The sequence below is a fragment of the Oryzias latipes genome, chromosome 9 (genome assembly GCF_002234675.1).
Source record: "Oryzias latipes chromosome 9, ASM223467v1".
NCBI classification, from domain to species: domain Eukaryota; kingdom Metazoa; phylum Chordata; class Actinopteri; order Beloniformes; family Adrianichthyidae; genus Oryzias; species Oryzias latipes.
In genome coordinates, this window is record NC_019867.2 from 25,607,385 (window position 1) to 25,635,373 (window position 27,989).

General features: G+C 41.9%; 1 protein-coding gene across 7 annotated transcripts; it reads left to right on the forward strand.

Annotated features, from left to right (window-relative positions):
* Nucleotides 1–1,043: 1,043 nt before the first annotated feature.
* On the forward strand, nt 1,044–27,962 carry mtmr3 (myotubularin related protein 3). Of its 7 annotated transcripts, XM_020706230.1 has the most exons (23): nt 1,044–1,732; nt 2,794–2,879; nt 3,348–3,408; nt 4,767–4,823; nt 8,030–8,119; nt 9,093–9,209; nt 12,967–12,987; nt 13,815–13,897; nt 14,370–14,536; nt 14,614–14,710; nt 14,973–15,086; nt 16,255–16,445; nt 17,209–17,340; nt 17,476–17,587; nt 18,656–18,851; nt 18,960–19,145; nt 19,293–19,463; nt 19,998–20,143; nt 20,515–21,982; nt 22,101–22,211; nt 22,369–22,457; nt 23,287–23,313; nt 24,792–27,962. In XM_020706230.1, the coding sequence occupies exons 4-23, from the start codon at nt 4,821–4,823 to the stop codon at nt 24,961–24,963; spliced, it is 3,693 nt and encodes a 1,230-aa protein (XP_020561889.1). In that variant the 5' UTR covers nt 1,044–1,732; nt 2,794–2,879; nt 3,348–3,408; nt 4,767–4,820; the 3' UTR covers nt 24,964–27,962. The 7 variants fall into 7 exon arrangements, with proteins under 7 accessions (XP_020561889.1, XP_020561888.1, XP_011477866.1 ...); XM_020706229.1 differs by lacking the exon at nt 2,794–2,879; XM_020706226.2 differs by lacking the exons at nt 1,044–1,732; nt 2,794–2,879 and adding an exon at nt 3,003–3,114.
* The last annotated feature ends 27 nt before the right edge of the window (nt 27,963–27,989 follow it).

Consider the following 27,989-nt stretch of genomic DNA (forward strand, 5'->3'; position numbering starts at 1 on the left):
CACTGAGCTAAAAGCATTTACCATCACCAGAATATCAACTCTACCACAATCAAAAAAGGCTCAAGTTTCACACTAAGTAGTTTGCCAATAGCTTTCTGGAGCTCTTCAAAAACAAATTAGCGTTTAGAAAGAATGTCATTTTATTTGGTTTCTGTGAGGTTACATAGTGAGGTTACATAGGACAGGACAGAAACAAGAACTACCTGGGTAAAGTTTTAAACTAATTTAGTTGAAAATTATTATTGAAAACTATTGCAACTTTTAGGAAAACCAGCTGTTACTTCAAATTTTTTGTGCCTCAATTTTATTTAAAATTTCATGCAAGATCAAGGACGGACATCAATACAGAATTTCACTTTTTTGGGTGCTGGTCTGCTGTTTTATGTTTGTCAATGAAAAAGTCTACCTTGGTTCCAAAAAGGTTAAAAACACTTCTGTAGAACTTGTACATGTAGTGTTGGAAATATATTACTTAAATACTTCCTCAGACTAAACTGGAATATTTTAAAGACACACTCTGATCATGTTTTGATCTGTTGTAAAAGCGTTGGTCTGTGATTATGATTATACCATTGTATTTCAAAATCAAAAAAATGGTGTTGTTTTCAAGGACAAAGTTTCTGCAGAGTGGCAAGTGCAGAAAGGTGGCTCTGAGTTGTGGTTGGCGCAGAGTAAGCTTACTCCAACTTCCCATGATCCATTACTTTACACCCTGTCCTGCAAGCATGCAGCCCCTCACACCCTCAACCCAACATTACCGGTACAAATAAATTAATTAATAAAAATAATAAAATAAAAATAGGCGAGCACTATTGGAGCTACACAGGTGTATAGTTTAGAGACAGATTGCAGCTCAGACGAGTAAAACAAAGATGCACATGGATCTATTTGTCTGAGAGTGGATGCATCAGAACAGAGCGGAGCAAGATGCCTTTGTAGGTTCTACATTACTTCTACAAGTTTTTTCCAACTTCATTTTTTCATCTGCTCCTTTTTCTCAATGATTTGAATAAAGAAATACTCAGAAATAAAACATTAGGTTTAGAGTTCTTTATATATGTCCTACATCATCAGAACAATTCCACAAGAACATGTTAAAGACATCAAAAACACAGTTTTCACCCGAGGGGGTCTTTAATTTGCCATATAATCATGATACATAAAACGTAAATTTAATGTATACTGCCTCACTTTTAGTACAGACTAAGCATAGACATACACTTAAATAGACTACTACATGATTTTACTAACTAAGGGGTCTCTTGTGGGATTTAAAAATCACATTCTGGTAAAATAAATAAATAGATAAATGAAAATAATATCAATAATAATAAAATAAATATAAAACGAACTTGTCACGTGCATTTGCAGTGATCTAAATGCATGACTGTTATTTTTATTCTCTTAAGTGGAGGTTATTTAAATGGCGCCATGCTTTCTCGACGTAGTACTGTATTATCATCTCCATCCAGTGTTTACATGATCGCACCGCGTGGTACATCTGAGCCCCTCCCTCTCGCAGAGCGTGATGGCGTCACTCCAACGTAAGCTGTCGGGCTGGAGAATTCGCGGCGATGGCGACGACGACTCCGAGCTGGAAGGGGATGCCGTGAAGCTAGCGTCGGCTCGGATATGACTACTGCCTATTTGATGGAGATTGGCTTGCTGTTCTGTTACTGCATGGGCTTCGGATGACTGCTTCGCCTCGTACTCGACGTCGCTCCGTTCTCTGGTGAGTCCGCCGGCAGGAGCGCGTCTCTGTGTGTTTTGACAGAGGCCTCCGCTCTGGGGTCCGCCCTCCATCTCATAACAACAAAAACAGTTGCAGAGCCGCGCTAGCACAACCGGCTAATGCTAACTAGTCAGCTTACTGGCTAGACCGTGGAAAAGCTTTTAATGCCAAATACCGACAGCTAAGAGATTGCCACACCACATGGACGTGTTTATTAGGACTGTTTGCAGCCTAAACGAACCCTTTGACCAAGTCTTAGGCCGTTAACAGTACTTTTCCAGGAGACTGTTTGTTCGTGGATGTTAAGGCGCTAAAATGTTGACTGCCGATGTGAACCCTTAACAAATACATTTAAATAAAAAAGTGGAAGAGCTTTAATATTAGTCACTGCATGTTACTCTTCGTACTTTGATGCTTCTGGCGTCAGTTAAAAATAAAAAGTAACCCAAAGGAAATTCGTGTTTATCTTAGCGTTAGCCTGCAAGTCTTAATATTGCGTATTATTTTCAACACATATTCACATTATTATTGTCAAATGCATACTATTGGCCTTGCAGTGCAACTTTAAGCTAACAAACCCAATTTTTAGACTTTTTAGAGCGCAGCTGTTTATATGGGGGTCGCGCTGCTTACCTACCTAGCCTCGTTTTGCTGCATTTTTACTATCCACGTCAGTGAATATTAAACCTAAACGAAAAGTTAGTCTGTACTGCCAAAGCCCGCAGTGCATGCCGGTCTATCACGGGACACGAGTAGGGTTAAGGCTCTAACGGGCTAAGCCGTCCGTGCGTGATTGAGTGAACTCGCAGCCAGACTTGATCCGTGGGTCATGAGCCTGCTGTCGTAAACAGAGCCGTGCGCTGGCAAGATATACTTTATCAGGTAGCAGCAGCAGCAGGAAAAGCAGGGTGGCCCAGTCAGTTTTGACCCTCCTTGGCCTCCATACACAACACTGAAAGACCAAGCTAAGCAAAAAAAAAAAAAAAAAGCCTTATTGTTTCTTATATTTTTCCATATAAGTATTTGGTTTTTTTTGCATATGCATCTGCACTGTTACTCAGGTGCGCTGAAACCACTGATTCAGTGACCCCCTTGGATCAGATTTCAGCATCTCCAAGAGTGGCCGACGTTTTTTAACCGTTTATTGGTCAGTTATATCTCTTTTTATTTGCCTGCCATGGCTGCTGCTCAGCTGGGACATGTAACAGCTTGCTTCTTCTAAAATGAGATGTTTAATCTTACCTGTTGAACTTATTAACAATGTAAGTGGCTGATTTTATACTTATATTTATGTCCCACCTAAAAGAAATCATTAGGAGTTCTAAATATGTGCATGCATTTTTTTTTTTTACTTTTGTTTTTACAGTTCCCATCAACCTGAAGTAAGTGCCTAAACTGATGTGGAGTTACAGCTGGCACTTTTCAATTTTGCATATGATTTTGCATTATATATCAGCTGGAATGCAAAGTGACCACAGACAATATCATTTAAAAAAAATATATCATTAAAGTGTCTGTAGGGCTAGTCAGTTTCATGTGTATATATGTCAAGAACAACTTTGCGTGATCAAGAGCAATGTTTGATGGTAAAAATATGTTATTTTTTATTTTGCAGATGTTCTTGTCCTACTTTGAATTTCCAAACAGGATCATCTTTGCTTAGTGATTGTCTGTGGGTAAGTCAGAAACTGCCATCATGTGAAGTTACTGTTTTCACCACAATTTCACACGTGATGTAAATGTTTACACAGAGGTTGTACTAGAAGGTTATATCTGCTGTTGTAAAGCCTTTTTATATAGAAAGTAAATGCTGTTAAATATGTAAAAAATATTATGCAAAAGGTCAGCAGATACAAAATGACTTCAATGGAAGACCTTCTTGAATTCTGAGTTATCACAGAACCAATGCATTGAGCAGAGTTTGCTTAGGTTGTTGCTGTGTTTTCTATTTTTTATGATCACTTTTCTCACTGACTTTAGTTTTTCTGAGCAGTGTGCTCTAATACAGACATTTATCCAGTCGTGAGTCAGGTATATCACTGGGCCTAAACATGTTTTACTTGAAATTAGTTTCTTTTGTTTCTGCTTTACATTTTTCAAATAATTATAGTCTTTTGACGGACTGTAAAACGCCTTGATTCTTATTAATTTCTTGTTTATTTTTAAAATTTGGTTCAACTTTAAACATAAAGAAAATCTATTTTAACTTAGATTTATGTATTAATGTGGGATTCACGGAAGGTTAACTCATCACTGTCTGAATCTAATTTAAGTCACCAAATGTCGAAATAAAAACCAACTTCTGGTTGCTGTCGAAGCGGAAGTGTCTACGGCCTCAGAGACTCAAAGATTCTTGTCTCGCAGAACGACTTCTCGAACACGTTTAACATCTTATCTTGACTAACCTGCATTTGTTTGCACTGAAGCCACTTTCCATTCATTTTAACCTAAATTTGATTTCAAATTCTTGGTCTTATTTGTGGTTGAGAAATAAACTTGCCTGGATACACCACAATCTTATCCTGAGTAGCTGCTGGTTTGTTGCAGTTTCAGAAGGTCCCTGGTGGTCCTTGAATGTTTGCTGTTAGTGACGACTTCCCTAAAAGTAAATCTTTATGTTCTGTTGGCGAATTTTATTATGTTTTACGTACAGCTGTTATTTAAATAAATGAGGTTGATCTCTGTTCTTTGTTTGTTAGATCTGTGAATACAGATGCTTTTCCCAGGTGACCTCCAGTTTTGCCTCCACTCAGAATTTAAAATGCATTGATCCGTCAGTATTCTTAGGAGCCAGAAAAAAAGCCTCTTGATATGTGTGTCAATATAATCAGTCAGTGTCGCATTCTCAGCATCAGGCTAGTATTGGATTTTTGAAACCTCAACTCAGACTAGATGGTGAAAAGGTGATTTAAGGATTGTGGATAAAGATCAAATTGGGTAATGCTACAGTATCTGTGCTTTTCTCTAATAGTTTAAACATTTTGTGCAAACAATTACTGTAAGTAATTTTATTTTTGTGTTTTGTTTTTTAAAGACTGATTTAGATCAGCATCTGTTGTTGGGTGACCCACACTCCTTCCCAGGGGCCATGGTAAAGTATCCACTTTTCTATACTTTGGAATAATGACTTCTGTGTTTCTTGATCAATGTGCTGTCTGCAAAATCGGACTTCTAAATCAACTGACCTTAAACCAGTTTTAATCAGCACTGTTTATCTGGAAGTAGACTGTTGCGTCACATCCAACAGTGGTAAAGGTCCTTTAAGGTTGCTGTGAAAGCAAGATAACTTTCAGTTTCTCCTGTAAGGTTGTAATTTCTGTGATTACATTGTGACACGAGCCCTGATCTAGAACTTTTTCATGAAATCCCAGCTTGTGCAAGAGTTTGTAGTCTCTTTAGGCTGTTCTGTGGTGTCAGCTGTTTGTTACCTCTGCTTTTGCTAAACCATCATCCCACAGGATGTGTGGCCAACAACTATTGTGTATTTGTATCCACAGTATCTTCCCTTAGTAATTGTTTGGTTTAAACCCTGACAAAATATGCTTTAAATGTCTGTTTATATCTGTCACTGTGACAACAGTCTTGTTTTTCTTTTACTTGTTTACTATTGAATAAGTGACTATCGCTCCTCGATCTTCTTCTAAAAGCTTTTTCTGTCTGGTGAAAGTTTTTGTTTTACAACATTGCTGTTGCAGTTGTATTTTTTTTAAATCAGGTATACACACACAGATTTACACACACATACACACACACACACACACACACACACACACACACACACACACGCACACACACGTAAGTTACAACTTTAGACTTTTGACAGGACTGTCCTGTCTGATCTAATCAACCAATCAGCACCTTTCTTTTGTGAGCAGCAAATCAGATTGCAAAAATCCACACATGGATGCATTTTCTTTGTTCCTCATAGTTTAATTGTTGTCACCAAAACACTGTCAGTGTATTATTTACCATCATGAAGCACACATCGTCAGAAACGAGTTTGTCCAGCCAGGTGCTCTTCAAAACCCCTCACATTAATCCATTAAAATCAGAATTTTATGGTAAAAAAGAAAAAGCTCTCCTACACTTGCCGTTTGTTGTGTTTGCAAAAAGATCAAAAGTCTTCACCTGTTTATAAATTGTTTAAAAAATCACACAAAGTAAGGTGATCTTTTTCATATTCATGTCAATAATCAGATGCCTGCCTGCAGAGAACCAGTTCATCATGTCACAAAGAAAATATTTGATGATTTAGCTTTTTTATGCTCTGCTTCAGCTTGTAGAAGGTGAATCAGTTATAACGTAGTTTCCAGTGAAACACAGTGACATGAAAACTACTTATATTTGTTGACCATGAGGCCACTTACATATAAATTTAGTATACACTTTTATAGAAAATGCTATTTAAATTACAATTATTGGTTTTAATTTTTCTGTGCTTGTTTAAAAAGTTTTCCAATTACGAATTCCTGAAAACCAAAAGGTTCCATGAAAATTGAATCAGATCTTTGGTTGGAGGTAAAATAACTTCTGGATACTGGTAGTTTTATTGGGTTTTGCTGTACAGCATAGAAACATGTTTTTGAATACGTATTTCACAAAAAAGCTGCCAAAATTGCACACATACACAAGTCTTAACACGCTGAAATCACTGCACACACCAGCACTGTAACAAAACAAAAACAAAAGCAACATTTGAAAAGAGGTGTCATAAAACAAGAAGGGAGTGGTTGAGTATGACCTTTGGATCTCAGATTTCTTTGAGTTTTTCTGGGGTTGCCTGAATTGGCTGCCAGATCCTCTCAAAGTGCACCATTGTTCCTTTCTTACTGAACGGGATCAGTTTCATCCCAGCGTTCAAGATCCTCTCTCAGAGACACATTTTTAAACACAAGTCAGAAGTAATCAAACTTCCCAAGTAAAGGGTTTTATTTTAAATCACAAATATGAAATACCAAAGAATAGGTACACAAACAATGTGGAATTTTGAAATAATCTATTAAAAATTGGATGTAGAAAATTTGATATATTTGCATTATTAGCACAAAGTGTAGATCAGCTGATTTTCAACCAAAGAACTTAGAACATTTTTACCTTTTGTGTTATAAAAATATTTTTTTATCAGAAGAAGATGATCTTTTTGCAAACATAACTCATGTAAAATGAAAGCATAATATCAAAAACAAGAGTTTAGTTGACGTGAACATAGTTTTTCTGACAGAAATGTAAAGTAATGACCTGTTAGACTGACTGTCAAAAGTAATCACAGATTTCACGAAAATTAAAATAAAAGAAAACAGTAAATATCTGTTTGTTTATACCATGTAATGTTTATCAATCTGTGCTGGTGGAAAGGTAGCTCTTTGGTTGGCTTCTAACAGGTGAACAGTGCTGATTGGTTGTTCTGTTGAGATGGAACATTCATGTCAAAAGTCTGCGTGTGTGCGTGCACACTCAAGAGAAACATGTGTGTATGTGTTGAGGACCTGCAAAAAATGTTTTTTGAGGTGGAAAATGCTTTTCCAAATGTGCAAAATATTCATCAAGTATTTTTTACTCTCAAAAATCATTTTTATGCAAAGACAAATAGGTTATTAACCAGGCCAAATTATTCTGCACTTGAACATTTTTATAGATACTAGCCTTCTGTTTGCAGATGTCAAATTTGTTTACTTGAATGAACATCTTTCCACGAAAGATAGCTCCATAGCTGTCACCCCAATTGCTTGTCCAGTAACACTTGTACCAGTCAAATAGTTGATTTAGGAAGCCCCAATGGGCTCCAGGTCCTATTTAAATCAATTCACAGTTTTATTTCTATTTTTGGAGCCTGTTGCCCTCATTGGTTATACAATGACTCGTCATACCCCCAGTATGACATCATCCAGCAGCACAAAACAGTGTAGGTGTGAAGGGAAAGAACTCTACATGCAACACTATCAGATTGTTAAAAATCAACTGTTTGTCCCAAGTGATTGTGACACTTTTAGGAACTCCAAACAACCACCGGACGTTGATGGAGTAAATATAGAGATTAAGCTCAGAAAAGGTGTAGCACTGCTTTTACTGCTGGGAAAGAAAAAGGAAAAAAAAAGGACAGTTATGTCAGTTATTTTTTGGGGGCGGCCGTGGTGCAGCGGTAGGGCGGTCAACCCATGATTGTAGGATTATACAATCCTACAATACGCCATTTTTTATTTTAAAAGTTCAAACTAATGAGAAGTATGTATGTGCAACGATGAAGTGGTTTGAAAGAATGTTGGTTCCCTTTAAAACAAGATTGTCTTCGCTCTGCAGGAGGAGGAGGGGCAGCAGAGCCTGGAGTGCATCCAGGCCAATCAGATCTTCCCCAAGAAGTCCCCTGTCCTGGAAGAAGAAAACATGCAGGTGAACAATTCCTGATGTTTTTGAAGAAAAGAAACAGGAAAAGAGAAACTAGAGCATTCAGTACATTTTATTTCGTCAGTTCTAAAGCTTGTTACTTTGTGACTTTTACTGCCTGTTTAACCACACAGTAGAGCACATTGAAAAAAACATCGATTGTGGGTATTACTCCCCCGAGGCAATAAGCAGCAGAAAAAAACGTTGTTTTTTTTTTTTTTAATTGATTTGGTCTTGGTTGGGAAGTTAAACAGTTAAACTGTTGTATAAACGCAAGAAAAGAGGAACTAAAGAAGAAAAATAGAAAGCCTTCAATGAAATGTAAGTCAGCATGACCCAGCACCATCAAAACGGTTGCAGATCTGGACTTTAATTCCATCTAATTAAGCCAATTCTCTTATTTCTGCATCCGCTTGTAAAAAGAGGCCTTTGCAATGCCACTTTGCACCTGTTTGCCAGGCCACACGGCAGGTCCACGTAAAAACCCGAATGACATGGGCTAAGCGGGCTGACCATGTAGATCCCTGTCCATCTGGGAAAACAATAACAAGAGGCACAGACAACACATACATCCTTGTTGCAAAAAAATGTTGCTAGACGGTTTGTATCATCTTAGTCTTGCAGTTTATTGTTGTATATGCTCCCTTGTGTGAAGGTTTTTGGTTCCTAACCCCCAAATTTAGTTTTGAGTAGAATGTGCTCACTTGAAGAACACAATTATGTTTGAGGTCAATGAACCCACAAGTCCAAAATGGTCTGTCAAACTGTTTTACTTTGTTTCATTAGAACTGAAAATAATGCTTTGAAATCCTTCTGAATATTTCAGGGTTGTTAGTACAAATTATCAAAATATTCTTGATGTTTTTGTTGATGTTTTATTTATGTTATTACTAGTTTTATTTTGTAAATGGTTGTAACTGCTGGTTTGATTTGTGTAGTTTTTATATATAGATATATATTTATTTCCTGCTGTTGCTAGGTGCCCTTTCCTGAGCTACACGGAGAGTTCACAGAGTATGTGGGGAGAGCAGAAGACGCCATCATTGCAATGTCAAACTACCGCTTACACATAAAGTTTAAGGAATCTGTTGTCAATGTAAGTATCTCTAAAAGGGGATTCATAATTTCTTCTATGTAAAGTACTGTAGTGTTGTGGAGTCTGTGTGAAAGTACGTGTTATTGTTTTGTGAGTAGCTGGAGCCTGGGCTGCTGTGCCAGAGCAGTGGTGACTGGGTCATTCAGACCTGATCTCCACTGGCAGCAGCACCACGTGACCCCTCATACGCTCCCTTTCTGTAGTCACCTGCATGCTATGCTTTCTCTCTACACTTGCTGTTGCCATGGTTGCACAAGTTCCAGAAGGGATGCATAACATTCACAGCCTCCCTCCCCATCTCTTTTCACCATAATATAAAAGACCAAGTACCTTTATTACCCAAATCTGGAGTTTTTCCTTTCTACATTAACCAGCATCCTCATTTACCACCACATGCTCTTCTATGGTATTTAGTATCCAACATCAAAGCATGTGTGCACACTCCTTTTATGTGTGTTGGAGTGCATTTTTTCTTCATTTATTTTGTACCTGTGAAGGATTAAAACTGTAGTCCGCTGCTAGGAACCTTACAGCACCTCCACTTTGTTTGAAGACATCTTTGCTCTATAATTACACGTTGGCTGTAATTTGATAAAACAATAATTCCCTTGAGAAAAACACAAGGTACGTTAGATCACCAAGCTGCTCTTATGCTCATGCAAGAGAGAGGAGATTGTGTAATGGCAAGTCATGCGCTAGAAAAAAAAAATAGGGGATTGTGATCTTTCTTCCTGTTTTTCTGCAAAAAAACTAACATGGTTGAAGAAATGACATTTTGCTTTAAAGAGGTAGCAAAATGCATGTTTAGAAAACTTTGTTTTACTCCTAAAAGCTTTATTCTACAAGTTAACTGTACTCCTGGAGCATCCTATTGATCAAGTTTCTAGTTCTAAAACTAATTTCTATGACCAACAGTGTTGATCTGTTAAAAGATGTTATTAGGCATTTCTCTGTTTATTAATGACTCTCCTGGAAGGGTTGTTGTGTTCGGTTGGTATGAATGTGTTCGGTGCTTAAAGCCACGGCTGGGCTGGAAACGTTGGAATCAATGCATTGCTTGTTTTTCTGCCCTTTTGGATGGCTTTGCACAACCAAAAAGGATTAAGCTACTCCAGTTACAGCCTATGTTGTCTGTCCTGCCGCATTTTTGACCCATCAGCTGCTTTTATACTCAAACTATGATTTACGGCAATATGGCTATTTACACACAGTACTTACTAGACTAGGTAATTTGTAATGAAATTACTCACTCGAATCCCTATTCTCTACTCTTAACTTTGGTTTAATGTAGTTTGTTTAGTTTCTTCAGGGGGCTTCACAAAAAAAAATATATGAATACTATTATTATTATTATTATTTTTTGTTGCACCAGTAAGGTTGGCGTTGTGAGGGGCGGTAAGCTGGCGAGAGAGCATGAAAACGGATGGGGGACAGGAAATGGGGGTAGGGTTTCATCATGCCAACAGTCCCGCCCACAACTCAGAGGCCATTTCTAATTAACTACCGCCGCTCTGCTATGTCCTAGAAAACGACAGTTTTTCTTTGTTGTTTTTGTTTTTTTGGCGTAAACATGCATAATCACAATTGAAAGACCACTGGGAACAATGTCACAATAGATTAAATGATGATTGGAGTGGGACAGCACTTCCAATGAAAAAGATTTTTGCTTTTCAGTGAGTTTAAATAAATAAATTAAAAACATTTGGAATGTTTATATCAATCCTGAAAATAAAAGGCATACAATATTTTATTTTGGGTTCGATTGAATAACTTCGCTCTACAAAATGGTAATAAATGTATGCATTCATTTTTCATATAGTTAGAAAAGATGTTTTTTTTCTTTACTAATTTTAACTTCATGGATGAGAAAACAGAAGCATTCTAAAGGCACTCATCACTCTAACTGTAGTCCAAGTGAGATGATCGTGTTAAATTTTACATTATATATTTACCTGGGTAGGTTGAAGATAAACAGCTGATCTGTAGTTCTTGGCCATTCTTTGAAAAAGTATAACCATCAACCATCCTCATGACTCAGCAGAAATGTTTCCACTGTCGGCACCAACTTTTGTTAATGTACAGCTTTGGCTTTTTACTGAGGTGAATCTACTGTGTATTAGCCATGCAAAGCGTCTTTATCTGTGGACACGCTCACGCAGTCAAAACAAACACTACTAGATTGTTAACTTTGACATTTATTCTGTGGAGCATGCGTGTGATTACATAAACTGGTATGTGACTGAGTTGTATGATGCAGAATTTCTGTCTTCTTTCAGTTTAAGCCGTAAACTTTCTGGGATTCTGTCCTCATTTAAAGCTTTTATTTGAAGGGCCTTTGCCTAAAGTGGAACAAGTTTATCCTGCATTAATTATTGAAGAGAGTTTTACTGTCAGTGTATTTTTTATTTTATTTTTTCCACGTAACAATGACAGACGTCATATCTTATTAAATGGGCAGCCGCAGTGCAGCGGTAGGGCGGTCGACCCATGATCATAAGATTGCAGGTTCGATTCCCGCCTTGCACGCCCAGGTGTAGAAGTGTCCTTGGAGAAGTGTAGAAGTGTTCGGAAGCGGAGCCACCACCAGTGTGTGAATGTGTGTGTGAATGGGTCTGTGACTGTAAAGCACTTTGGGCCTTGTAGGTAAAAAAGCGCTGTATAAGTATACATTTACCAATTACCAAGAAGGAAAAATGGTTGAAGCACTCCCAGCAAAACTGTAAACAGCGACTTGAATTGACAGTTACACCTCCAATGTGGACTGATTGGAGCATTGTGGAGCAGTGTGAGTACGGTAACTAGACTGTAAATTCCACTGAATTTACCCAGCTTTATATCTGTAGATCACATCAGACGTGGATTAAAGACCCACTCCGATCATTTTTTGATCTATTGTAAGTGTTCTCAGTGGTCTTTTGATTACGTTGTTCTTAGCCAAAATCAAAAAAAACTGTCATTTTCTAGGACATAGTTTCTACAAATCAGTAGGATACAAGTTTACTTCTGAGTTATGGGCAGGATTGTTGGAGCCCCCCCCATTCCCATTGTTGAGAGCTCTCTATTTACATGCTCTCCTGCTAGATTACAGCGCCTCATACCCCCAACCTGACATTACAGGTGCAACAAACTTAGTGAGCAATATTGGAACTGTCCAGTTTTGAGTCAGACGTCCGCTGGGACGAGGAAAACGAAGCCGAACAGGAATCCTAGTCATCTACAGCTAAATGAAACTGCAGGGAGATTGTGGACTTAATAAATAACAATCTTTTCCAAACAGGATTTTGCTCTAGATTTACAACGATTTGAAACCGAAATAATCAGAAATGTAATTTACAGTCTAATTTTTTCTATTTATCAGAAAAATGGCAAAAAAAAAATGTGTTGAAAACAAACACCCAAAGCACAATTTTTTTTATCAGTTTGGTTCTATAAAGAATGATGTGTTCTTGGTTCCTTGGACTGGGTATGGGCCCAGGTCTGTTTGGATGGATTGATGGGAGATCTGTATCACATGACTGGACTTTTGGAGCTCCTAAATCAGGGGCGGGAGGTACTGAAAAAGAACAAATGTGGTTAAAAGCAGCTCAGGAATTTTGATGGTGGCCAGATTAAGAATGTAGAATCGAGCTCGGCAATTAAATAATGGCAGCAGGACGCTCAACACCCAGAATGTACTCTAATTACCTCTCACACTTGCAAAGACAGAAATGGACCAGCAGCCTTTTTGTAATTATTCTTTCTGTTTTCTTTTGGATAGACTTGTTGTTGTGAGGTGTCAGTAAGTATACAGCAAAGCTGCACGGAGTGAAATATACGATTTAACTTTGTGTGCCTGAACTAGCTGCTGCTGTTTGGGAGTGGACTGGCCTTTATTCACCCGTTTAACATCACACCTTACACTTTTTAAGGATGAAAGATTTGAGCAGCAGTTTCAGCCTGTGGACTCAATCTCCATGTCCTGTCAGTCTGTTTATGAGAGTTCATCCATATTAATGACCTGCTGGTGTCTGTGCATGACTCCTGACTGGATGAGCACCAAGCTTGGCCCACTCATGTCACACAAGCCCAGGATGGTGCTGAAAACAACTCTTAACTAATTAACAGTTGGAAGACAGAAGCAGCACAGCTTTCTTCTTGAACTTTTCAACATATTCTCTTAGGTTATGAGCACATGACAGCGCTGCTCTTCAGATGGTATTTGCTCTGAACAGATAAGACTGCAGCTCTGTGTCAAGAGGGAAATGAAAACAAGTTATTCACATTGAGTTGTCCAGCGGTTTTGCTCTTCCTTAGGCAGAGTTAAGAGGATTAAGCCTATTTAAAGAATAATGAAAGCTGTGCTGTGGAATACTAATAGAAATGCATCGTTTTGGCATAATACTTGATCATATTTTGGTCTTAAAAAGTACTTTTTAACTGTATTTACTACAACTAAACGTTGCTGCCCACCACACTTTTTACTGACTGCATGAGTTTGGTACTTTTATGATAAATGTCACTTTCAGGAACTCCAGTATCAGTGATGAGAACATTTTTCTTCTCAGCTATGTAGCATCAGATGAGATGTTGTGTGTTTGATTCCCTCCCTGATATTCTGCTCCACAGGTTCCTCTGCAGCTGATCGAGAGCGTGGAGTGTCGGGACATGTTTCAGCTTCACGTCACCTGTAAAGACTGTAAAGTTGTCAGGTAAGGACAGGAAAAGTTGCAGGCGTTGTCATTCAAAATGCATCTATTCCTCTGCATTTGGAGGCTGCACATTCTTTTCATCCAGAAGCAACGGATCAGAAATAAAAAGTAATTTCTCTAAGTTCTTAGAGTTTAAGAGAAGCCTCAGCTTTATGGTGTTTTTCTGTTTTAACAAGAAAGCTGTAGACATGTAAAGACGGTTGGTTGAATAATGATTGCCACGTTCAGAAAAGCTCACATTGATGCAGCTCTAATATTGTTGTGGAGTCTGAAAACGTTTAGTTCTGTGGGTTAGAAACATTGAAATTAAGTCACTACAGTAGTAAAAACATTCCCTCTTTTTTGTTCTTTTTTTTTTTTAACAAAAATGTAAATTACAGGTAAAGATAGTTTCAGATGTGTTTAGTTTTGTGTGTAATGTGTGTTCTACCAGCCTTGAGGCATGTTACAGATGGTTTGGTGTCTCTCTCAGGGGTCAGTTCTCCACCTTTGAGCAATGTCAGGAGTGGCTCAAACGCCTCAACGCAGTCGTGCACCCTCCATCTCGCTTGGAGGATCTCTTCTCCTTCGCTTTCCACGCTTGGTGCATGGAGGTGTATGCTGGGGAGAAGGAGCAGCACGGTGAGCTGTGCAGACCAGGTGCGCCGGATTCTCTCACTGGCCCCCAGGAGAACACGGAAACTGGTCTGGCTGAATCATTTGTTGATGATCTGCAGGTGAGCACGTGACTTCTTGGTTCAAGAACGAGGTGGAAAGGATGGGCTTTGACACTCACAATGCCTGGAGGATATCGGACATCAACAGCAAGTTCAGGTAAAGGAGGCTTTGACAGGGAACAGTGCTGCATAGATTTCCTCTGTTCACACAGAGGATCCTGTCCTTTGCTGTCATCGGCAAACAAGGCTGTGTTTGTGTTATACGGCGGGTGGTTGTGTTATTGTACTCCAGTGCTGCTGCACCCCTGGGCTGGCACAAGGCTAAAGTAGGATTAGGTGTCTGTAGACAGAGACCTTTGTTGAACTGTCACTCTTTTTTCCTGTTTGACTTTGCTCTCTCTGGTCCTCTGTCATTCCAGGCTGTGTCCCAGCTATCCACAGCAGCTCCTGGTGCCCGCCTGGATCACTGACAAGGAGCTGGAAAATGTGGCGGCCTTCCGATCTTGGAAGAGGTTTCCTGCTGTAGTTTATAGGTTGGTGCTCTCATTTCCTTCAGTGTTTCTCAAACTTCATTTTAACTGTAGTGGCTGCTGCTTCACATACGTAAACCCTCTGTTTTTTATAACCTATGGAAGTTTTATCATTGACACACTTAAGTTTCAGTCTATTATTACACAGAAAAGAAAACTTTTTTTGCGTAAATAAAACTGATCTTTGATAAAGTTTCTGTTTGGGACTCAGGTCCTGGATCTTAACTCGCTAACAGAGTTCAGTCACACCTTCTGTTAATTAATTACCTTTTTTTCTGCAGGTTTCAATCTCTTTTTTTGTTCAACAACCTTTTGTGTTTAACTTTGCAAGTCTGTATCAAAAATGGCATGAAGATGTTGCACACTATGCCTGATGTACAAGTCGTAGCTTTTTTATTTCTTCACAGACAAATTATTTCAGTTCAGTTAGTTTGTAGTTATTTGGTGCATAAAGGTTTTTACCGCAGAAATTCAAATTTGGCTGCACGGTGGCGCAGTGGTTAGCGCTCTTGCCTCACAGCAAGAAGGCCCCCGGTTCAAGTCCCGGCTGGGGGACATGAAAACACAGCATCAATGGGGGACCTTTCTGTGTGGAGTTTGCATGTTCTCCCCGTGCATGGGTGGGTTTTCTCCGGGATCTCCGGCTTCCTCCCACCGTCCAAAAACATGCTACATAGGTTGATTGGCAACTCTAAATTGTCCATAGGTGTGAGTGTGAAAGTGAATGGATGTGTGATTGAGGATATTCTACCCTGCGACAGACTGGCGACCAGTCCAGGGCATCCCTTGCCTACGCCCAAGTAGCCGGGATAGGCTCCGGCAACCCCGTGACCCCGAAAGGGAATAAACGGTTAAGAAGATGAATGAATGAAAATTCAAATTTGAAATTTCAAATGTTTTTTCAAGCAATTTTTTTTTTTTACTTTTCCAAAAGAAAAGTTGAAAAACATAAATTTATTTTCATATTTGTCAAAAAATTGAAATAAAAAGTTTCCTTTGTTTGCTTATTTATAGAAGAGAATATATAAATTCTTGTGACTGATTCTTCTTGGTCATGTTTTTCCCAGTTTTACTTGAAGCTAAATGTGTTTGTTTTTCAGTATGATTGTTTCTATGGTAACTTATGTCCTCTCTTCTGTGGCTTCCTTCTCTCCTGTTGCCTCTCGCTTAGACATTTGAGCACAGGAGCCGTTATCGCCCGCTGCGGTCAGCCGGAGGTCAGCTGGTGGGGTTGGAGGAACGCTGATGATGAACATCTAGTTCAGTCCATTGCCAAGGCCTGCGCCGTTGACAGCAGCTTCCGGAAAAACCTTCAGAATGGCACCTACACCAACGGCTCCGACCTGCCCGACACAGACTTTGGTAGAAGCTCGCCATCAGTCTGACTTGACGTCTCTTAAGATGCACACTCCAAACAGATTACACTTTAAGACCGACTGAGCGATAAACATACTGTAGATTAACAGTCAATAGATAAAGGAAAAGCCCGTCTCTCAGCAGGGCTGCTTTATTCTTTTGCAAATCTAGATGTGAAAAATCTCAGTATTTTGTTTCACTGATAAAACATCATCAAAATCACCTGAGAGATGCCGTCACTCTGTCTGCACGTCTGTCTGAGTCCAGCTCTTTGTTCTTTGCTCTTCTGATGAAACCATTGTGAAACATTTGATCGGCGCTTCATTCCTTTCTTGTGAATATTTTATCAAAGAATCTTTAATAGTCACGGGAATATGCGAGTTATTTGGCATTTGGCTAGACTGAAAAATGACTTCATTTTTTTTTTTTCGATATTTGTTTTTCAGTAAACTTGTAAAAACAAAGAGTTCTTTGAGAAAGGAGGCAGGAAGTTGAGGATTTTTATTCAGTCAATGCTTCCAGCTAATTGCACACCCTGACTTCCACATGGAGGTCTTGCTATCTGAGGAATTTGCGCACACTGTTGTTTAGAACAACCTGTTGGAGCATGTCTGAAGTTGCTGGCTTGAACTTAACGTGTAGATCAAAGTCAAGCGTTTCTTCTAGATAAATTAAATGAATCTTTTCTGAGCTGGAGTTTTTCCTGCAGAAAAACAAACAAACTACATCATCTTCCTCATGAAGTGTTTTCTCTGTGTTTGTGTGTCAGAATCCTCCATGACCAAAAGCTCAGAGGTAGAAACTTTAGCCATCCATCCCCACAAGCTGTTAATCCTGGATGCAAGGTCTTACGCTGCAGCCGTGGCTAACAGAGCAAAGGGGGGCGGCTGCGAATGTCCCGGTACGTCCTTTCAGTTTAGTCTAAACTTTGAAGCATAATTGAATCCGTGTGTGCGGCACTTTGAAGTCGACCTCGGATTACCTCGAGCACCATTGTTTCCCCAGCTGAGGTCAAAACTGTTTCGTCTTTGTCCAGAGTACTATCCCAACTGTGAGGTGGTGTTCATGGGAATGGCCAACATCCACTCCATCCGCAAGAGTTTCCAGTCTCTGCGTTTCCTCTGCACTCAGATGCCTGATCCAGCCAAGTAGGATTTTTTTCTTTTACCTAGGAAAGTTCAGTGGAAAATCAATAAAATTCAAATAGCAAACTGAAAACAGATTAACAAATGAATGCATGTATAAATCTGTATATAGATGTCAGTGCTGGTATGTCATGTACAGGTTTGGCAGTCTGTCACAGAATTTTTCATGAATCATATTTTAGCATAGATTTTTTAAATGACCAAGACATTTAAAGTGAAGCCTGAGTCTTTTATTTGGACTTGATTTCTTTGAGTGTTTTAGAGAAAAACTAGCCTAAGAAAAATAATTCAGATCAAAAAGCTGCTATACTTCATTTAGCCACTAGGTTAAAGGTGGCAAGGGCGACCCCCCCCCCCCCCCCCCCCCAGTTTTTTTGCATTACATTATATAACAAGTATAATATGGTACATACAGTGTTCCTTCATTTATCGCAAGAGTTACAGTCTAAGAATAACCCCCGGTAGGTGAAATCTGCAAAGCAGGATTGCAGATATTTTCAAACGGTGAAAGCCCTCACTACACACTTCACATTTTCACACTTTTCTCTGTTGTTTAAACTCTCCAAGTTTAAAATTTCATAGAAATGTAAGTCCAGTATTATAGAATGACAACTACCTGATCGCGATTAAAGATTTATGTAAACGCATTCTGTACAGAAGTCACAGCACGAAGGAGATTGATTGATAAGATCAACTGCCAATCAGAACGCAGAACAAAATTAGCTTAAAAAAAATTCATCCAAAGTTGCACTGAAAAAAATCTGCTAAAGGTGAAGCCCGATATAGCGAGGGAGAACTGGATATTTGAAATTGTATTTTGAAATGTTTTCTTTCATGTGCTGAAAATGATTCAATATAAAAAAAATATTATTAACAAATCGTAATGTTCAAACATTGCATTTAATAAACATTGCATTGTACAAACCCCAGCATGTAAGTAGACATGCTGGTGTTGATGAACTGATTTCCTCTGGTGTTTTGTTGTATGAGTTTCTGTTTTGCTACATGAATCTTCAGGCAGATGCAAACTTGCTTATGTTAAAGGCTCATGAGCGCTGTCATTGTCCACAGCTGGCTGTCGGCTCTTGAGAGCACCAAGTGGCTACAGCACCTGTCTCTGCTGCTAAAGGCAGCCCTGCTAGTTGTTAATGCAGTGGACCGAGACCACAGGCCCGTCTTGGTCCATTGTTCTGATGGCTGGGACCGAACGCCCCAGATCGTCGCTCTGTCCAAGCTGCTTTTGGATCCTTATTACCGCACCATAGAGGTATGGACTACTTCCTTTCCTTCAGTTGGATTACCATTTTCTGTCAGCCGATAGGAAGCGGTGACAAACTGACATTTTTAAACATTATCATGTTTCGTTTTCGTGCAGGGCTTTCAGGTTTTAGTGGAAACAGAGTGGTTGGAATTTGGCCATAAGTTTGCTGACCGCTGTGGCCACGGAGAGAACTCTGACGACCTGAACGAGCGCTGCCCCGTCTTTCTCCAGTGGCTGGACTGTGTTCATCAGCTGCAGAGGCAATTTCCATGCTCCTTTGAGTTTAACGAGGCCTTTCTGGTATGTACAAGTGTGACAAGTCCCACACTGAAAACATTTTTTTTTTTTTTGGTAAAGTGATGAGGTGTAATGCCCAGAGGGGCAGTGTTTGTACATGTGGCACATGTACGGCTGTTAGGAGTCTTGACCTTTGTTGTGTTTTTGCAGGTGAAGCTGGTGCAGCATACCTACTCCTGTTTGTTCGGCAGCTTCCTGTGCAACAGCGGCAAGGAGAGGGAGGATCGGCACGTCCAAGAGCGGACCTGCTCAGTGTGGTCGCTGCTCAGACCGGCTAACCGCACACTGAGAAACATGCTGTACTCCTCCCACTCTGAGACCGTAAGTCCAATGTGTCTGATGCTCTTTTTGCCATTTGGTGCAACAGTTAGCTGCTATACTTTTACAGCTAAAATTGATGAAAGCACAACAAAGCAGGAAAAAGGATTCTTGCAAACATTGCAAACCCGACAGCGTTCACGCCTTGGTTTCTTGTTTGTGTTTGGAGCATGCCATCAGATGTCAGAGCAACCCCCCTGCTGATTGCACAATGCTTTTGAATTATTGTTTACTGCTATGGTTACTTGGACGATTTATAGTTTTTTATCACACCCTAATGAGAATTAAAGTTTTATGGTCATAGCTTTGGTTTTGTTATTCTGTCTGAGCCAGAATAACAAAACCAAAAAAAATCTATGGTACATAAAAAAACTTAGCTCTGATTTTTTTCTTCAAACTGCCAATAAATAATTCTTTCCATTAGTTCTATTTCATGTTTGGAGGCGTCAGAGTTTAGATGTGCTTCAGATTATTTTCTTGTTGCTTTTCTTTGTCTCCTGTTTTTATCCCGAGTGACGTCTGAAGCTGTCTCTGCAGGTTCTCCACCCTGTGTGTCATGTGCGCAACCTCATGCTTTGGACTGCGGTCTACTTGCCCAGCTCCTCCCCCACCACTCCCACTGATGACTCCTGCGCCCCCTACCCTGCGCCTGGTGCCAACCCGGAGGATGCGCCCCTGGGCAGGTGAGCCTGACCCACTGGCATCCAACCCCTTCCCCACTTCCTGTCTCATGTAAGATAAGTCAAGGAATTTGCAGCAAGAGGGACCCGGATTTTCATCTCTACTGCTTTTGTTCTTTGCTCTGCACAGGCCGATCACTGATGCTGTTTTACTGAAACGCTTTCTAAAAAACGTTTGTCTTTTTCACATCTTGACATACTTAACGATTGTTGCCTTCAAAGTTAATGAGTCAAAGCCTGAATGTTTTTCTTTTATTATGTTTTGTGTTGCATTTTTCCCACTGGAGCTTGTATATGGTCAGTTAGTAGAGCGCTTTGTTATTCTGTTTTTTCGGGGGGTTGTCTGTTCATTTCTCCTTTAATTTCCTGTTCAGGCGAACGAAAACTCGCTCTTTTGACAACCTGCCCAGCGCCTGTGAGCTGGGGAGCTCGCTGGCTCCCAACCGGCGCTCCAGCGACCCGAATCTCAACGAGAAGTGGCAGGACCACCGGCGCTCTCTGGAGATCAATGTTGCAGCAGGACCCGAGGAGGGGGGGAACCAGAACCATGAAGTCCCGCCTAATGGAGAATGTCCGTATCCCGATGGAGTGGACTCTGAACCGGTCAACAGCCCGCAATCCCAGGACTCTCAAGATGTTGTCTGTCAGGAAGCCTCTGTGAACAAAGCAGGGGGGGGAATGAAGGAGGCGGAGCTCTCCGTGGCAGTGGGAGTGGCTGAGGGCCAAATGGAGAATATTCTTCAGGAAGCCACAAAGGAGGAAACTGGGACAGATGTTCCAAAAGAAGGAAGTGATGTTGTAGCTGCTGCTGTCTCGGATTTGAAGCTGGAAGAGAGGTTTGAGCAGGAGCATCTGAATTCAATGATCTGTGGAGCTGAACAGAGACAAATACTTGTAAATGGTTACCGTCCAGAAAAGAAAATGGTTGAAGTTGAGGAGGATGGTGACTCTGCTCCTCCGGCTCCTCAGGAGAAGGAAGCGGATCAGCCAGAGGCTCTGATGAAGCAGGGTCTCCAGAGCTCTTCTGTTCACAATGAGCTTGAAGAGGGACCCAGGGAAAGTTGTTTAGGTGAGCCGGAGCAGCCTGCCGCTCAAAGAGTGGTAGCCAACGGCTCTGTGGACAGCTCAGCAGAAGATGCAAGCTTAGATGATTCCTGTCCGGACACTGATCGGGTTGAGACATTGGACAAGAGAACCTCCTTGATGGAAAGCTCCACAGAGACTTTGACAGATGAAGCCTGTGGTAGACAAGAGCTTTCAGCACAAGGTCCTGTTTGTGTGAACCTTCAACCCTGCAGCGATGACAGGAGCCAGCTTCCCTGCTCCAGAAAAGAGAAGTGTCTGGAGGCCGGAGAGCTCGGCTTCAGTAGAACTTTAAATGGAGGCAGTAAGCAAACCTCTGTCAGTGCCTTTCTGTCTGCAAGTGCCGACCTCAGCAGGGACGGCCTGAGCAACGGCGACTGCTCTGATGGAGTTCCCAACGGGGCTCCTCACTCAGCCAAAGTAAACGGGGAGCGGGCCCCTCTTAGTCGACAGGTATCTCAAGTAAGCTGCAACTCTCTGATCCTCCACCCGCGGGGCAGCTGCTCTCAGCACCGCTGGTGCCACTCCATGCTGAGCCGGGCCACCACCAGCCCAGAGCAGCCGTCCCGCAGTCACCTGGACGACGACGGGCTCACCCTGCACACCGACGCCATCCAACAGAGGCTGAGGCAGATTGAGGCGGGTCACCAGATGGAGGTGGAGACTCTGAAGAAGCAGGTGCAGGAGCTATGGAGCCGCCTGGAGAATCAGCAGCACGCCGGCTCCCACAGAATCAATGGGGACATGGGAGATGAGCTGGTGAGAAAAACACAAACCTGATGTCTTTGGATGAGTTTGTGTCATCATGAAGCTAGTCTAAACATCAACATTTACTGGGTGAAGCGTCTGTCATTAGAACGGTCTTCTCTCCACACAGACCTCAATGACAGACTCTGAGTACAACCTTGATGCAAACTGCTTGTCGCGCTGCAGCACGGAGCTCTTCTCTGAGGCCAGCTGGGAGCAGGTGGACAAGCAAGACACTGAGGTACGGAGTTGCTTTAAGAGACTTATATCAGGACAGGAACGGCCTTAGCTCTCAGAGCAAAGCCAGATTTTTACCAGTAGTTGTGGATGGAACGAGTGATGTGATGTGACGTGACGTGATGTGGTTTTGGAAGCTGTGAAAGACTTTTCCGTTTCAGGTCACACGTTGGTACCCGGATCATTTGGCTGCCCAGTGTTACGGCTGCGAGAGCAGGTTCTGGCTTGCTACCAGGAGGCATCACTGTAGGTAAGAACAGAACCCAACCTGGATCTGATGGACTTCTGCATTCCCCCTTTTTCTTCAGTTAGCAACAAATTATTTTCCTCCTCCGGTTCAAATGAGTAGCTTTCGCCTTCGTTCCATCCATTAGTGAAATATAAAGTGTTCTGTTCCAAAACACCTCTTCTCACAGCTCTAAGTATGAAAGCTGTCTTGCTTCTCTGGAAGCTCTGACCCAGTTTTATTCCTCTAACATCTGGTAATCTGTTTAGGTTGTTTCTAAATACTCCCACATGAATTAGGATCAGTATAGTTTAAGGTCTAGTATTGCCTAAAGGCTCCAACAGAGTAACGGCATCCTGTCTGATATCCGGATGACCTGCTGATCTTCAACATGGAGTTCACGTCATCAAGTCTGATGGTTTTTAGAAGTTTTTTTTCGGATTCTCTGTGTGAGAAGTTAACTAGTTTGCTTCCTTGACTGCCTGATGATTTAAACTTTGTTGAATGGGCTTGCTGTTAATGTGGACCGGGATGACACAGTCAGAAGAAATGGAAGGTCTTTTTCTGTCTCACGTCATCTGCCGAGGCATTTCCTCTGCTCTTATCGCATCTCCACATCGGTTAAGTGCTCCTCGCTTCCTTTTTCTCTGCCGCCGCTTGGATCAAGTGAATCCATGGAGTGAAAGGAATATCCGGATGAAAGCTCTGTTCTCGCTGCAGCTTCAGGCTCAGCTGGGGCAGCGTGCAGCCTGTTTGAAGGCAGCTCTTCAGCAGGCCGTGCGCTCTGTGGTGTTTGTTCTGTCCACTGTTCAGGCAGATCTTACCCATTGTCTGCCCCTCTCCTCCTCCACAGTGGCAGGGAGCCTGTCCAGGAGGTCTGGTGAGATCCGGCTCCCCGGTCCTACCCCAGCCTTCCCCTGCCCTTCTTGATCTACCATTGCTGCACCCACCTGCTCCTTGTCCTAACCCCCCACCCCCACCCCACCCCCCACACTGCATTGCCGTTCAGTTTTGATTAGCAGCGGCTTCATACGATGTCTTCTCATGTTTTTTTTAAGAAAGCGTGTTTCCATTGAGTGTTTTTACTCGTCTGTGGTCGTTGGCACTGTGCGGTCAGCCGGCCGGCTGTGATTGGTCGAGGGCTGACTAATTTTTATGGGAACGCTTATTTAAAACCAAACAACCCCTCCTTTCAGCCTCAACCCACCATAGCAACGCATTTACCACCAGCCTCCCACCCTGCAGATAACCTGGCAGCATGCTGCCCAGCACCGGCCCCCCTGCATCCCACCCCCTCAGCAGCACGGCTTGGTGTTAGACGCCTCTCAGTCCAGTCAGAAACTGCAAAAACCAGCCGACTCAGAGTTGATCACAAGTTTGTTTTTTGTTTTTTTCTCTTGCTCATGATGCAGGTGAAAGGGCACTGTGTGTGTGTGGGTGTGAGCGCATGGCCTTACATTGAAATCTGAGCATGTGGTTCTGAATCCTTTACTGTGCCCTGATGTGTTCAGAGTTAAAGACCCACTCCAATCGCCCTTTGATCTTTTTTAAAAGCGTTCCCAGTGGTCTTTTAAATTATGATTATGGCGTTTTTAGCCCAAATACAAAAACTTTGTCGTTTTCCAAGGCATAGATTCTGCAGAGTGGCAGTAGTTCATTAGAAATTCACCTCTGAGTTCAGGGAGGGACTGTAGCCGTGGAATGAAACCTTCCTTCACTTCCTGTCACCCATCTGTTTCCACTCTCTCCTGCTAGCTTACAGTTCCTCACAACCTCTGCCTGACATTATCCGTGCAACAAAATGGTGAGCAATATCGGAACTATCTAGCAGCACAGTTTTGATGACGAACATGGATCTATTTTTCTGCAAATGGATGCGTCAGAATGGAGCGGAGCAGGGAGCTTCTGGCCTGCTGATTGTAGCTCCTGATTCACGATGATTTGAATAAAGAAATACTCAGAATTATATTTTGAGCTTTATATATGCCCTTTGTTATCAGAAAATACCACAAGAACTTATTAAAAGCACCAAAAACACAATTTTCATTGGAGTGGGTCTTTAAGAATTAAGGTACTGTTGTGGTAGAGCACCTTACCTGAGACAGCATGTAGAAAAGTTCCACAGCAGAGGTTAGACTTTGGGGTTTACTTGCATTTGTCATCTGCACTTATCACATGTCTCTGGAGGGTGGAGTCTGTGCTTATGTCAAACATGTAATCAGTTTATAATGAATACATAGGAATTCTGTTTTCTCTGACTCTCACCAGCACAATGTGCCCAGGAGATGTGTGGTAATAGGAGCTGTTAAGCGGCTCTGTATCAGTCTGGTCCTCTGATGTGTCTACGTCTCACTGCAGGAACTGCGGTAATGTGTTCTGCGCCAGCTGCTGCGACCAGAAGATCCCAGTGCCAAGCCAGCAGCTGTTCGAACCCAGCCGCGTCTGTAAGACCTGCTACAGCGGCCTTCATCTCAGCTCGCCTCCCCTGGACCTGGAGCTTGAGAAGCCCATCACAGCCAGCTCCAACTAGGCTTTTTTGGGGGGGAAGGAGGGTGGACTGTACCACCACCAGCTGCTGACACAGACACTTGTGAAGAGCACGGGAGATACACAGAATGTCCCTTTTTACTTTGTGCGTGTGCTGCAGGTATGAATAGACAAAGTGTTGAATGGTGGGTGTGCACAGGGAAAGAGTAAAGTGTGTGAGGGATGTGTCCACGCAAGCTGTGTGTCAGGGACGGTTTGCAGTTCGAGGAAAGACGAGTGAGACTGCACATCCAGGCAGAGCATAGCAGAGCAGAGCGGGTCGTCTCACTTCTCTCACCAAAAGTCTCATGTCTGACTTGATGCTTCTCGTCACATTTCTAAGAACGTCAGAGCTTCGACTCCTGACGGAGCAGGGACTCCCATTTTATCCAGAAGTTTAAAAAAAGAGGTCTTCTTTTTTAAAATTAACATTTATTTAAACTTTTCCCTGCCTCCTGTCACAACATTGTAAATTCTGTCAAGTTACATATTCCAGCAGAATGAGAGAAAACAGTTGTTTGCTGTAGAAATTTAAAGATTCCCCTAAATATTTTCTGTAACGATCTAGTTTTTTATCTGAACACTTTCAACAACTGCAGTTTCAAAAATATGGTCTTCACTTGTTAAGCACCGATAAGTTTCAAACTCCTCTCCATCTCCATGCTGTGAGCAGCAGCAGTTTTTGAGCAACAGCTCAAAGTGTAGCTAGAAGTCAAACGTGTTTGTTTTTCCCAGGTCTTCTTATCGATTCTTGAAAGTCCAGACTTGTTTTCCAGTTCCTGACAGCACTGAGCTTGTGAAACTCTTCTGTTAAATCTTCCAGCAGCTTCAGACAGAAGCCTGGCCATTACCAGCTGACAGCTGCTGAGCTCTCTCCCCGCTCAAACACTGTTATTATTCGTCTGCAGAGCGTGAACCGATGAGCTGTCAGTTTCTGCAGGACTGCAGAGGTGCTGCAGTTAGTTCATTTAACCCTTACTGAAACCTTTCAATTTGTGCCCCTCGTTCAGCCCGGTAATGACGCCCAGAGTTGAACATCTCCCTTTTCATTTATTTTTTTAGTCTTCTGGTAGAAATCAGGTGGTGATGTTTTACACGTTTCTGAACTGTCTGAGCAGATACTCAGTCAGGATCTGACAGATTTCCAGCAGAATGAACGCAGAGCTGCAGCAGCAGCAGCAGCAGAAAGGGCTCTCGGCGTTTTCGCTGTAAACACACATGAGGCATTCGAGTGAAGCTTTACTGAGACGACCGCTCTGCAGCACACCCATTCAATGCCCTCTTTGCACACACTTTTGTTTTTGTAAAATAAGTAAATAAAATAATATATTCAGATACGTATATAGCATTTAAGAAAATGTATAGATTCCGTTAATAGTGGCTCACTTAGTCACAGTTTTATAATGCTTTGTTTCCCTTTGTTAATAATTGCAGAAGAATACCTATATTTTGCAAGCTTTGGAGATGAAAGGTGTGTAGTTTTTTTCTAAATTATAGAAGCAGGTTGTCCTGTTTTGATGCTGCAGTGGTTTTCCCTTTCAAATGCGATCTTTCCTTTATTTATTGAGGTGTTGTTGAATTGCTCTTAAACATCCAGATGATTGAACGGCCTCCGGATAATCAGTGTTTATGAGGCGCCGACTGAAAGATGTCTCTGAACTGTGGATTTGGCGGCCCTAATAGTTTCAGGATATTTTGCATTAGCCAAACACGGCGGGATGAGGGGATGCAATCATCTCCCAGTCATAAGGGGGGTACCGAAACGGAGGTTGAGTGACATGGTCAAACTCCAGCAGCATCAACCCAGTACCCCCTTAAACCCCCCAAAACAAAAAGAAACACGGAAATGACTTCATTCAAATTTTGTACCAAAACTACCTCTATCTTAGTCCCACTTTCTTTTGTACGCTAAGCTTGTAGTTGCAGAGTGGTTCCTGCTTTCCACATCTTCATTGATGGAGGCCTTTTGTTGTTGATCTGAAAGGTACAGCATACATCCGGATGGAGCTGGCCTATCGTTTCCCCGTCATCCCCGCTCATCCTGCTGTGCAGCGCGCGGCACCACAGTTCTGACTATCAAACGAAACGCACAAACGGACCGTGTGATCAACAGCGAGGTTCCGCCTCGTCACAACAGCGGCTTGGCCCGAGTGCGTGTTCCTGACGCCTCCTGCTGGATGTGAGGGTGGTTGTAGGGTGAGGGGAGGATTGATATGCAGCGAAGCTGCAGACTTGAACTCGTCATAGCCAGCCTCCAATCTAAAGCTGGTTTGTCCATTTCTCAAATTTTGAAAGGGGATCCAGAGGGATGGCTCTCAGAGATGGGAGGGGGGGGGATGTTTCCTCATAGCTGGAAGCCTGCATCGCTCTCTCCTCTTTTCCACCACCATCACAGAGCACGTCTTGCTTAATAATCCATGAATGTGAATTGTTCATATAGTAAAAAGACAGAAAAGCTCCTGTTTTGCACATCAGTAGGCAGACACGGCCACAGAGCGCATCAAGAAAAAAGTCCACCGGAAAGAGCGCTGCACTTTTGGGTGGTGTAATGAGCACGATGAAGACGGCTTGTGACGGCCGTCATTAGCCGACACGCAGCTGCGCTCTTCCTAGCGCCTATTAGCTCCTCTCACCTGCTTTATTCTTCTCCACCAGAGGCTCCACTGCATCGGCCCAGTAATCACTCATCGCGTGGGTGCATCGAGCATTAGTGTGACTGTGCGAATGCGTCTCTTTTCTCGGAGACTGGTGCCAAGCAGTTTTTATTACGGGTCTCTCACAAAGGGATCAGTTTGGATTTATTTGTTTTCTTTTCTTCTTCCCTCCTTTTCTCCCTCCCTTCTTTTTGATAAGCACTTTCAACCTCGTGTCTGTCAGAGGACTGTGTAGTTGTACATAGCGATTTCCTGTAACAAGTGCTCCTTGTTTCGTCTGAATATTTTGTTTTGTTGGATTTACTTTTCAGAGCATTACCTTGTAGAATTAAAGGAAAATAAACTAGAAGAACCGACTGCAGTGTGATTCCTGCTC

Bases quoted from the DNA above. Each gene is read 5' to 3' on its own strand.
- mtmr3 (XM_020706226.2), top strand. From the start codon at position 3,023: ATGTCCCACCTAAAAGAAATCATTAGGAGTTCTAAATATGTGCATGCA. The intron at 15,087-16,254 runs GTTGGTGCTCTC...CCTCTCGCTTAG, and splicing joins TTTCCTGCTGTAGTTTATAG to ACATTTGAGCACAGGAGCCG. The intron at 18,852-18,959 runs GTATGGACTACT...GTTTTCGTGCAG, and splicing joins CTTATTACCGCACCATAGAG to GGCTTTCAGGTTTTAGTGGA.